The 13,186-nt window shown below is 35.6% G+C and overlaps 1 protein-coding gene across 1 annotated transcript; it reads left to right on the forward strand.

Annotated features, from left to right (window-relative positions):
• Positions 1–848: 848 nt before the first annotated feature.
• Positions 849–12,078, forward strand: LOC107036057 (protein takeout). Its single transcript, XM_015253778.1, has 3 exons — positions 849–1,037; positions 6,396–6,627; positions 10,943–12,078. The coding sequence occupies exons 1-3, from the start codon at positions 974–976 to the stop codon at positions 11,379–11,381; spliced, it is 735 nt and encodes a 244-aa protein (XP_015109264.1). The 5' UTR covers positions 849–973; the 3' UTR covers positions 11,382–12,078.
• Positions 12,079–13,186: the final 1,108 nt, after the last annotated feature.

Raw genomic sequence — 13,186 nt, forward strand, 5'->3', positions numbered from 1 at the left:
AGAATTGTAGAAAAAATGAGTGGAGATATGACCTTCTGGCTTTGAGAAACTCGGAAAGTAGCTTTTTGGCGTTTACGACCTTTTGCTTTTAGACACACGATATGTATTTGTTTTTTTAGAAGATATGGCTTATTTCGTAGAAATAATCATAAAATTGTTTTCATGTTCTTCGCATCTCACCGTAACCCAATTCAGAGTATTTTCCCCCAAAAATAAGCCAAAAACAAAAAAAATGCAACTTTAATTTCCCCTGCAATTTTATTGTTACAGAAGATGTGTCTCAGAAATTCTCAAGAGACGTTATGATTATCCTGTCACCACTTATAATAGACAGAAATTTGTCCACATAGTTGCCACGTGCATTCCTTATTAGCCTCAAAAAGGTAAAAATCGTCATTACCCACGAATAGAAAGAGTAAAAAACAAATGGTAAGAGGGGGAAAGTTAATGAAAAAAAACAGAAAAATCAACAGAATGCGATTCTTACTCTGATTCGAATATCACGTAAGGGTACAACGTAGAAATTAGTCATGTGTAACCAAGGCCAATGTCGTGTTTTCTTATTCGTATCGCAGAGTAAAATGACTCGGGCCATAGTATGCGTTACACAAAGGAAGTGCAGTACATACATTTTTTTCTCATCTGTCGTTTATTTGGTTACGTTGTTCCACCGACAGTTAGGATGAGTAGTAGAGGATGGGGAAGAAATAATGGACTCAGTATGCATGAAACTGTTGACAGAAAACTGTGGAGGGGAAGAACATTGATTTCCTTGGAATCTCGTGTTCTTTCGGGGGCGGATGAATGTATTATTCAAACTTGGAACTCTTCCCCGCTCCTGAGATGCCCCCTTCTGTCACCAATATATTGACCGTGCAAGATAGATTTGGGTTTAGATCTCTTGTGTTTTCCAGTGGTTACACAAAGCGAATTGATCTGGTATTTGGTGAAAATTACGGAATTGACTAAGAGGATGAAGTATTTGAAAACTTTCGTTCTCGCCACATTGGCTACTACTGTAATAGCTAAGGACTTACGTAAGTGATTTTTGTGTAAAAATATTTTCTTCTGAGTGTGAAAATTTTAATCATTAGATGTTTTTAGTAATTTTTTCGGGAGTGCCAGAGGCTAGGACAACGGCTTTATAGAGATTATGCAGAGAAAAAAATGTTTCAGTTTTTACGGATATATCCCTAATTTTAGAGACACTTGATACTACACAAGGCAAAAACAAGGTGTTATCTACAGGGACATGTCACAGATTTTCAGAGATTTTTCACTAATTCTTAATTGATACTAATCAATTTCTTGTGCTGTTATCACTAATTTTCAGGGAAATGCGTTTTTCAAAGATGTCGCTGAATTTCAGAGGCCCATTTCTAATTCTCAGGAATCTATCACCAAATTTTAGTGATTGAAATCACTGAAGATCATCGTTATTCTAGTCAGTGTGGAGTATCACCAAAATTGGTGATAGATTCCTAAAAACTAGTGACGTATGCCTGGAAATCATTATCATTAAGGATTTTATTACTAAAATTTAGGGATAAATCCGGGTATTTTCATTAATTTTATGCATATTCAAATAGCAATATTTCAGTTGTACTACTTTTCGTCTGATGCATGCGTTTAATTTCGGGAATAAAGTGTTTTTTTTTTAATCGGATATTTGTCGAGGAAATTATTATTCCAATAAAATTGAAGAACCATATGATAAATGATTTTTTCAGGAATATTTTTTTATTACACCTTATTTGTTGTATAACATCACCCCATTGACTTGTGACTCTCGACACATCACCGGAATGGACGATTTTGCTTACTGGAGCTAATCTGCTAAATAGTCTGCTAAAAATTATGTTCGTCACTCGGCCCAAAACAATTTTTCTGACACGTGAAAAATTAATATACAGAAATATATATCACTTATATCCGCTTATATGTGGTATACTTTCCGGCAAAAAATGCAATATATGAAATATGTTGGATATGTGTGCACATATATGCCACCGGATATATCTGGCATATATCTGGTATACTAGGTGGATATATTCAAGATATAATTTCGGCAAACCCTAGTAGAAATTCTGATCGGCAGGGCGACAGAAATCGGTGGGCGCGCGCACGGACATTTGATCTCACATAGTGGGTGCGCTAGCGGGGATGTTGCGCCATCAGCCACATGTATGCTATGCGAGAATCGCCCCTGGAAAATCCGGAGGGCGGCGCTCGGACATTTGATTTCTATTAGAGAAATCACTATATCTCACTTATAAGTTTTGGCTTATATTTTTTTCTATGCGGGTCGCCTCGGTCTGCAACCTTCACACTCATCGTTTTCGGCCTTGGGGCGAAAATAGCTATTTCGTCATTAATGACGAAAAGCCCATTCGAGCTTCCGAGCATCGAAAGCCCATTCGGGCTTCCGAATGGTCTGAAATATTACAAAAGTTGATAGCTTTATAATATTAACTAGCAGCAAAAAATTTAGATGTTTACTGCCACCTCCGTAGATGTAATAAAAATTCTAATGTTTCAAACACTTCCTATGAACGGGTATATATATTTTCTGTCCAAATTTCAAGTTCACATCGCGATTTTTGCATAAGCTCGCGCGTTGACAATGTTTTTTTTTAATGAAAAAACAGAAAAACGGGAATACCTCGAAAACACTGTATGAAAGGATATGTATGTTTTGATTGATTTAGATAGAAGACATCGAAACGAATATTTTGAAAGCAAAAAACCGAAATCAGTCCACTAGTTTTAAAGATATTTACGGAAAACTAAAAACGAATTACTTTTTCTCTAAAACTATTAGATCGATCAGGCTGAAATTTTGCACCGAGTTAGTTCAACGATGTTCAGGAGAGAAGTAGGATATTCGAAAAATGCCGCCAATTTCATGAAATTTTTTTCACAGATTGTTTAATCCATTTAGGCCCCCCTTGCAAAATTACAGAACCCCCAGGTTCAGAATAACAATAGGAATGAATTCTAAAGTTACTACGTATACATGAGGTTGAAGGGTGCATCGATAACTCATATATTTTCCCTACATTATCGACCAGTCGACAATATGGAAAAAATACTGAAATTATCGATCACCCATTTAACCTCATATACAAGCAGCAACTTTAAAATTCATTTTTGTTGTTATTCTAAACCTGGGGTTTCTGAAATTTTATAAGGGGTGCCTAAATAGATTAAATATGTGCAAAAAGTTTCATAAAATTGGCTGCATTTTTCGAATATCCTACTCCTCGCTTGAACATCGTTAAGATCTATAATCTGCCAGCATTGCAGATTTTTTGAAGTTATTTTAGTCACTTCATTACTCAATTATGTGGCGGTGGACATGATCACATGCAGACATGGTTGCTAAACTTCGTATTTTTACGTTTCAGACCATTCCACATCATTTCTAAGGAAAATTAGAGAATGTGAAAATTGGACGATTACAATGCTTCTATTCGGAAGCAAAAATAACGCCTGTGTTGATTGAGCTGAGAATAGAAAGCAATGATAAGACCAGAAATTATAGTTTTGGATAAGGCAGAGCAGCTTTAATCGAAAGTAGAAAATTATTCACAATAAATTTTCCATTTTTTTCAGTAGTAATACTACGAGACCTCCAAAATTATCGGATATTTCCCGAGTGTTTTGTTGCGTAGCAACGAGGGAGAAGTTTTGCAGATTAAAATCCCGAACGCGCAGCGCGAGGGATTTTTGTGCAAAACTTATCCCGATCGTTGATACGCAGAAAAACATGAGGGAAATGTTCGATTAATTTTGGAGGTCGAGTGGTATTCGACGGATTATTTTTGGTAATCGGATCCTTCCCAAACCGACTCATTTTGACTTTCTTCATGACTTTCTTTCACTCCACAGGATATTTGACAGTTATTCGATTAGAGAAACAATTGCAGAGCTAGACGGAAATTATCAAAAGTTAGGGGGAAATAACCGCTGTAATTTTAATTGGGAAGTACTCCATGTTATTGAATACTGGATTCTGATTGACCCCAGGGAAGGCCTGATCCGATTACCAAAAATAATAAGTAAAATTGCATTTATTTTTAAAAAGAATGTCATTGCGACAATAGTCTGAAGTTGCATCGCCATGTGGGATTTCGACAAGCAGATTTGAGGGTTAAAATATTCTAGGAGACTGCAGACTGAGAGAGAATGTGCTCCGAAATTAACCCTAGTTGGTCACCCTACGCGACCCAGCGACTTTGGTAACGTCCGCGGGGAAGTACCGCCATGTTATTTAGGCCTGAACGTTGCCAAATTCACTGTACACTGCCCGGGCGCGTTCAGGCAACGTCGCGTAACAGGCACTTTGATTTAACATGGGAAAAAATAATTCCTCTGTTAGAAATAATTTGTTTTTTTTTAGGAATTTTGAGAATTATGTTGTTCTATAACTATTAAAATTTTTTAGACACTCTGATTGGAAAAGTCAATTTTTTTAAAATTTTTCCGATCAGTTAATCAATGGTAATGGAAGAAAAACGACGCGCTGCGGCACTTCCCTCATATGGTGACCAATCTAGGGTTAATTACATGTTTTGCATGCGATATGTAAGAAATGTATGAAATATATCTGTTCAACAAGTCTAGGGAAAAATAGTATAAAGAGTATAAATTTTCGAATCTCGTAGAGCGTTTTTAATAATAAAATGCCCATTTTTGTCAACTATTTAGCATGTCAAAATATGATAAATCAGTAAATATGTACCTCGGAGTGGATGATTTAGCTGCTCTCCAATCGCCGCACGCCAAATCGATTTATTCTCAATACAGTGTACTTCCGTAAACTGTCAACGATTTCCGCCGAAGATTTGGCTCATTATCGACGAGAGGAATCAGAATACTCTTTTCTTCGCGCGTTACATTTATTTCTATTCTGTTGAAGACACTTTATATTCACGAAATTAAATGGAGAAATAATAACGCTCAAACCTGGCGGTTAAGATTTCACGTGGTGATGCAAATTCAAACTATTGCCGCCATGACATTCTTTCAAAAGTTAAATGCAATTTTTTAACTGAAAAAATGCGAAAGTTATTCTGAATGATTTCCTGCTGTTGATTAAAAATTTTCTCAGCTCGAGCGATGCAGGCGTTTTTCAAAATAAATTTTCAAAAAAGCAATTTTGGGCCATTTTGCGGACTTAAAAATTTTTTTTCTCAAAAAATAAGTCCTTTTTTGAGAGTTGGCCGACGGATTTGAAATCAGCGTGCTGATTTCAAATCCGCTGAAAAAGCTTTCGAGTGGTGGGAGTCTCATCCCTGTGTCAAAAACGCCGGAATTTTGTAGGACTATGGGACATTATACATTATACATTAGTGCTATTTTTCCAAATGGGAATGAACAATATAACTTTTACTATATTATACTGTTGAAAATTTTTGTCTGAGTTTTTTTTTATTTATTTATTTTTCTATTTCATTGGTTTTATCGAAGTAGTTCTCGATTTGAAATCCCTCCTCTAGCCTGCCTCCCCTCCTTTACTTTTCATCTCATTGTTATCTGCGGTATCATGGCCGTCTTACTCTTAGCTGTGCCCCATTCGAGCTAGGACTGCACGGGAAACCATGTAAAACCCCAGTCGCACAGCCGTTTGTCTGAATTTAATTACCACTGAAATTTCAAGGAATTTCGTCATTAAAAATTAAAGAAAACCTGAAATATCATGATTTTTTTTCCCCCTAACTCGCATTCAATGTCACTGTCCTCAAATCCCGGTCTGGACTATCCATTTTTTTCAGTCAACATTTTCTGGTTATTCATGTTGAGAATAATCTCGTTTCCCCCTCTACCTCATCCAAATCCCACCAATCATTTCCTATGACGTCACAAAGATGTGGAAAGCTACATAAATTCCCTTCTTTAATGTATTTATAATATTTACTAATATATTATATTATTCTTGTTTGTGTATTTATAACAGAATACTCAAAAATAGTTGTAACCATCTATCTTGCAATCGGTGTCTATCTATTGGTCTACTTACACAGAAAAAATATAAAATTATTTTTGAATGGGGAAATATTGTAATCGAGGACCATATCCGCCACATTCAAATTTGACTGTTGAACATAGAAAAAAATGCGAGCCAGTATAGTAGAAGGTGGTAGAATAAAAAGCAAAATTCAGTTTGGCACGAGTAAAAATTCGTCCAGGATAAATGAAATTTTATAACTGTTTCGGCATAGTTTCGAATACTAAGTTCACATTGTAATTTTTAATTTTCTATTCTCTCCGTGTACCCTATTCAGTACTCCTGCTTCTCAAAATATTCTCTTCTCAAAACCTAAATGAAAACCTAATTGAAAAGAGTGAAATAAAAATAATTATTAATCATCTTTTCGTGTTGGTTTTTGCAGCTGAATTCCTCCACGTCTGCAAACGAAATGATCCAAACATTAACGAATGCATAAAAGCCAGCGTTGAACATCTGAGGCCGTACTTGGTTAAGGGTGTGCCAGAATATCAAATCCCCTCAATTGAGCCTTTGCTCCTGAAGGAAATCGTCGCGGCCGAGGGCGGTGGATTGAAGCTATCCGCCAAGGATGTGAATGCCTACGGCGCCAGTGACTTCTCTGTGACCAAGATGAAGTGAGTAACACACTTCCTGTTTTTATTGCATCATGGAAGTGCTTAATACAATGGAGTATATACATAATTCTATTGAAACGACAATCCAAAGATTCAAACGAATTTTGTATTACCTATGATCTTTTACTTCCGTAGTACAGTGCATTGCTCAGGTCAATAATTACTTCCTTTTCTTGAAATTCAAAACTCAATGCAAATGAATGGACTTGACTGAATTTGTCGGATTTCTGTGGAATAAGACATAATTCCACAGAAATCCGACAAGAATGGTCTAAACTATTGAATAATTCTGCTCAGCGATCGATGCAGTCAGTTCTTAATATTCAAGAAATGAAGTCCAAGACCCTGACATGAAACTCGACACATCGAACAAAAGAGAATCAAACAAAAAACCAATGCTGTATTATGAAGGAGGGAAAAAGGGCTACGATTTCGAGACTTAAACACTACAGCTTATTGCGCAAATCTATCTAAGGCTAGGTGATTCATCAGAAAATGTTATAAAACCTCATTAGTTTTAATAATTTTTGACTAAAATTTTCGCCACATTTCTTGAACATTTTATTAAGTAATGGATTCACTGGAGTTTCAGGAAATTTCGTTATTAAAAATTTATAATTTGATAGAAAAATCACTGGAAACTGTACAATTCAGTTCAATTATTCTATTGTTGACAGATTGAAGGTATTATGGGGGGACCCAAAAAAGTAAAGAATTGAAGGGAAATTGTTCAAGACATGATTGAGTACATTTAAAAATGATATTATATGCAAAATGTCAAGAACTGTATGCGCGTAATAAAAATGAAGAATCCTAAAGTTGTTACAAATACATAGGGTTGCAAGGAACATCATCGCTAATTTCCCCCACGTTGCACGTGGAGAAATAATGTAGGAAAACGCGAAAATTATCGATACAGTAGACTCTCATTATAGTCGCACGCCAGGGGCTGTAGGGGAAGTCGATTCGGCAAATGCGACTATATTTTTCTACCCCCACCATGCGCCCAGTTTTTCGAAAATTTACTGGCAGAGTATTTTATGTTGACGATTTTCTAGAAAGGTGAAACAATAGCGTATCTACGAAAACATCGATGTTTTTATTTTGGAGTTGATAGTGATAAGGAGTGGGGGAAGCCTTCACGCTGGCGAAAAAGCAATCAAGGGGAAAGGCGATTATAACGGGAGTGACTATAACGAGAGTCTACACGGAGAGAAATGTTCAGTAAAAATTACGGAACTCACAATTCACTCACCGATTACGGAATCGTCTCAGACAATTTGAGTGACGGTATCGTAAGTATTCACAGGAGATTCGGATAAAAATTACGGACCGCTCCGAAAAAATTCCGTGACAGTTCCGTAAAATTTCCTACAACCACATTTCGCTCCGGAATTAAGGAAAAGCGAATTAAGGAAAAGATTAATAAACAATTCTCCTAAGCGACAATGTTTTTCACTCAAAAAATCATTGATTAGATGTTCTAAATGTGTCTAAAGTTTCATGACTTTGGCTGCATTTTTTCCTTGGATTTTGCAGTTTTTTTGGTGATTTCCACAATCCCGAGTGGAAATTGCTTCAGGCCCACCTGAAGCACGATCAGAACTTGATCAGGTTTTGGTAAGGTTCGACTGATCCGGTGATTCCTGATGAGAACTTGACCAAATTTTGATCCAGTAAATCGGATCCGAAAAACTGCAGGATGATTCAGATCTAGTTCTGATCAGGTAGGCACGATCTCACCCTGAGGTCGGCTACCTGACCCCAATTTGATCGAATTCCGATTTGATGTCTTTGATCGGCATTTGAACGGGGTCAATTGAAGAGAAAATGATTAGATTCAGATCCGGTCCACCTGACATTAATTTTAATAAGTTTTTCGGATAATTTAATTAACTATTATTATACTACTCAAATTAAGTTTTATCAACCATTCTCAATAATTATTTTCAATCTTTAAAAAGGACCATTGTACTATAATTCAAATAAATTAAATTAAATTCATTAAATTAAATTCATTAAATTAAATCAATTTAATTTAATTAATCAATTTAATTAACAGCCAGCCCTTCTCAAATGTACAGAAGGGAGGGATGATGATGCCGTAAATACGTATTAGAGGAGTATCAAACTTACACGTAAATGATCTTGAGAAAAAAAATCACCTAATGTCTATTTATTTATAAGTGTTATTGTTATTATCATTATTATTATTCATTAATGAAATAAATAAAAATTTAATTGAGCATATTTTATCTCTGAAAATACACACGCACATCCGCGAGATCAGGAATAATTGTAAATTCAACGAATACCCCGATACAAATCATAATAAGAAAGGCGGCCTACGGTGAAAGAATTGATTTTTTTTTTATTAATTATCATTGATAATTTTTATTGATACTGACAGACAGGTCATCCGGTTTTCATACAGTTGACTTGATCAAGTTCGGATCCATTCGTCCTGATCAAATCCGGATTGGTCAGAGGCGTAACATATCTGATCAAGACCGGATCGGTCAACTTGATCAGTGGTCGGGTCTAACCTGATCCAAACTTGATCAAGACCTGACCGGAATTTCCACTCGGGATGATCACGGGTTAAATGACCACTTTTTCAAAAATTCATAATAAATTAACCATGCTCCCCACTAGTCTGAAACTTTGCACACGCTTTTTCCATCATTTAAAGAATACGTAAAAAAAAAAAGAAAAAAATGACTGCTTTTTTTCCAACCCTCCCAGCTCGCTCGATTATTCTTAAGGGTTTGATCACTAACTAGATCATTCTCATAAACTTGTCAGTTTTAAGTTAAATGGAGACGCATCGATTAAAAAATACAGTTGAATCGGTTCATTTCATTTGCTCTGGGGAAATTTTCGGGTGCCATCCCTCCATCACCCTCTAAAAACTCATTCCGACTTTCACGAGAGAGAGTTAATTCCAGTGGCAACATTTCTAAAATTCGCCATCTTTCTTAGTACCCCCCCCCCCGTATGTATGAGGCTTCCCAAGGGGACCTCATACATATCATCGACAATGTACATCGAGAATTTAGAGACAAATCGGTTTGCATCAAACCAAAAAATCGGTCTGAATCAAATCGAAAAATCGGCTTGAATCAAACCGAAAAATCGAATTAAATCAGACCGATATTCTGGTTTGCATCGGTCCGAGTCCGACTTGATTCATGCCGTCAATTCGACATGAAACAAGTTGATTCCCGACAGGATTCAGTCCGACTTTATTCAGACCGATTTTTCGGTCTGATTCAGACCGACTTTTTTTGGGTGAATAGACGAAAATTTTGCAATCATGAATGATCTTGTAATAGAATTATTATTATTGTGTGCTGGGACGAAAAATTTCCGAAGCCAGTAAAAGTTTTAGTGGAGAAAAGAATTGATTATGGCCATGAAATGGAGAACATTAACAAAAATGATTAAACTCACGATGACCCGAAATATCACACGATCGGTTAAAATAAAAGTACTCGAAATTTTCTCCCAGATAAAAATAATTACAATTAAAATAAATAAATTCAATAAAGAATCAACAAAATTTTGGTTCATTTCATGTGCCTTCAAATTTATTATTATGAATAAAGATTGGAGTTTAGATTGATATTTTTAAGACAATATTTATAGATATTTGAAGATTACGCAAAATCCCATAAGAAACAGTCAAATAAACGCTCATTACAAATATTTTGAATAAATCGAACAGCTCAATGTCAGTCATATTAATCATTAAATTACGCGGTAAAACTAAGTAAATCTATATTTTATAATAACCCTCGGATTTATTCCTTTTTTTATTCATCACAAAACCCAAAAGAGTCGTCACTCATTATATTATTTAATTTATCAAAAAATATGTGCACTTTTAATTTATCACACGAGATCAGAGATTATAAAAGACAAAAAAGGCTCATTTCCTCAATTATAAATTATTCGTCTCAGAGAAAAAAGGTTGCACTGAGACCAGTGACAGTAAAAATTTCTCATTGAATATGGAATATTCGAGAAATTATCAAAATCGAAATTGGGTACCCATAATATACAACTGTCACTGTACTTATCTGTTCGGTGGCCACCGGAGGAAAGAGAGCGAGTCCTGTCTCTCGTGTATTAAGAGCCTCATCGTTTGATTCGATGAATCACCGATAATTCGGTTTTTCTCTTTTCGTTCGTGAATACATTAGATCTCTTCCTTTTCATTTTTCGAGGTTTCAGATTTCTATTTCATTTTAAAATTTTGAAAATTTAATCATCCTACAATCTAGAATTTAATAAGGAATAATTCTTTTTAAAGCGCTGACATGGGATCACTCGTATACCTTTTGGACGTCTTCCTCCCTCACCTGAGTATCGACGGCCAGTACGAGATAGACGGAAAGGTTCTGCTGCTGCCAATAACCGGGTCAGGTCGCATTATGGGCAATTTTACCGATTGCCTCGGCGCTGTCAAATTCACCGCGGAAACGGAGACTGTGGACGGCGTTGAATACTTCCGCGTGAGGGAATTCGAACTCAAAATTACTGTCGGCAAGGGCACATTGAGGTTGGACAATTTGTTTGGCGGTGACAAGGTCATCGGGGATGTTGTTAACAACGCGATCAATAATAATTTCGATGCTTTTCTTAAGGAGCTCATGCCCGTTGTTGAGAGAGCTTTAGGCAGAGCCTTCCGCGATATTGGACAAACTATTGTTAATCAATTCACCTACGATCAGCTCTTCCCTCTAGATTAATCGCGTTTTGACTCGCATGTTTTTTAATTTCGAAGTACAATCCAAAATACATACAACAGTAATGAAGTAGAAGAATGAAATGAGTCAATGCACTAGGTAAATTTCATTTTAAGATCGGTCTTTGCTGAATATCTCTGAATTTATAGGGTGACAGATGGAAGGTGTCGACAGTAAATTGACATATTTTCATTTCTTGGGACAGGAAAAAAACCCCATTTGAACCCATTAGTTCCTGCAATTTATTTGTAGTTGAACTGAATTGGCATGAGAATTTTCTTCGAGGGGCTACTTACTCAGTAATTAAGGGACACCATGATTTCAAAATGAAGTCGATTTCGGGTGATTTCAGCGATGATTTCAGTGATTTCGGACACAATGATTTCAAGCGTCACGGGAGGAGATTTCATGATTTCAAATGATTTCATTAATTCGAAATCAGTTATTTCAGAAAAATAAAGTTAATAAATAATAGAGGTGGGGCAAAACGGGTTATATCAAATTATGAAAATCTAAACTGGCAATAATAAGTGGCAATTAAGAACGAATTCGTTTGATTCCACTCCACCAATTTTGAGTCAATGACGATGAAAAGGGGTCCATTTCACCATTTTAGTATGGCAGTGAGTACGACATTTTATTATCATTCTTGGCAAGCGTGTCAATTTCAAAATCACGAATTACTTGCACAGTTCGTATGGCGCCAGTGATTTCGGTGATTTCATTGATTTCAGACGATTTCACGTGATTTCAGAGAGCTGAAATCACTTTATTTCAGTGATTTCAATGATTTCACGTGTTTCCGTGATTTCAATGACTTCACGTGATTTCAGAGTGATTTCAGAATGATTTCATGCTAGAGTGGCGCCGTGATTTCGGAAGTGAGTAGCCCCTCGATTTTCTTGGGGAAATGGATGATGCTTTCAGAGTCGCAAACTGAAATGTATAGAAAGTCAATTTATATAATTTTTTTTCTTGATGCATAACAGAAATAATTAACACACCTATGGATAGAGCGAGCTCTGCAACTTGATTTGCAATTGATTTAGATTACATGACAATTTTCCACTTATGGGATAACCATTCATGATTTCCCTTCAAACGATTTTTATCATGTTATGAAGATGACAAATATTATCAAATGTCATTCATGCATGTGTTCATTATTCTTGCCTTGAATCATGGAAAAAAATGTATAAATATACTTATTACACATTACCGCCCCCCCCTCCCCCCGTGAGAGAGATTGCGAAATTAGATTTTCAGAGATGTTCATAACAATTTTGTATTCTCGCGTGAAGTCTGGGATTTATAGCCAAAACTGATGTTAGAATGAAATTAGCTCGCGTACAATCAGCGATCGGTCGACAATCATTACATTTGTAATATTTTTCAATATTATTAGAATTTGCACCTTTCTATTACTGTGGTTATTTTATCTCAATTGAAATTTGAAAATAATGAAATAATTCATAATCTAAATTTTCTATTAACTATTGAGTAAATAATTCTAAATTTCATAAAAGGATTTTTTCGAGTAGACATGTAATGGTCAATCTTCTAACACGATTACTGGTTGATGGATTATTTCGGAATTTGAATATTCAATTGATGATTAATTTGGTAATTGAAAATTGTTGCGTAATATTATCAGTTAACATAAACTAAATTTAACTTATTTTGAAATTGATGACTGTTCCGATCCCTGCTTACAATTTTCTCTGGATATCTCTCAATTCAAGGTAGAAAAGCAAATTTTTGGAAGAAAAGCCTTCTTTTAGAGTAAAAGAGTATTCACAACAATCGAA

The sequence above is a fragment of the Diachasma alloeum genome, unplaced genomic scaffold, assembly GCF_001412515.2.
Source record: "Diachasma alloeum isolate Michigan unplaced genomic scaffold, Dall2.0 Dall_scaffold_00203, whole genome shotgun sequence".
Classification (NCBI taxonomy): domain Eukaryota; kingdom Metazoa; phylum Arthropoda; class Insecta; order Hymenoptera; family Braconidae; genus Diachasma; species Diachasma alloeum.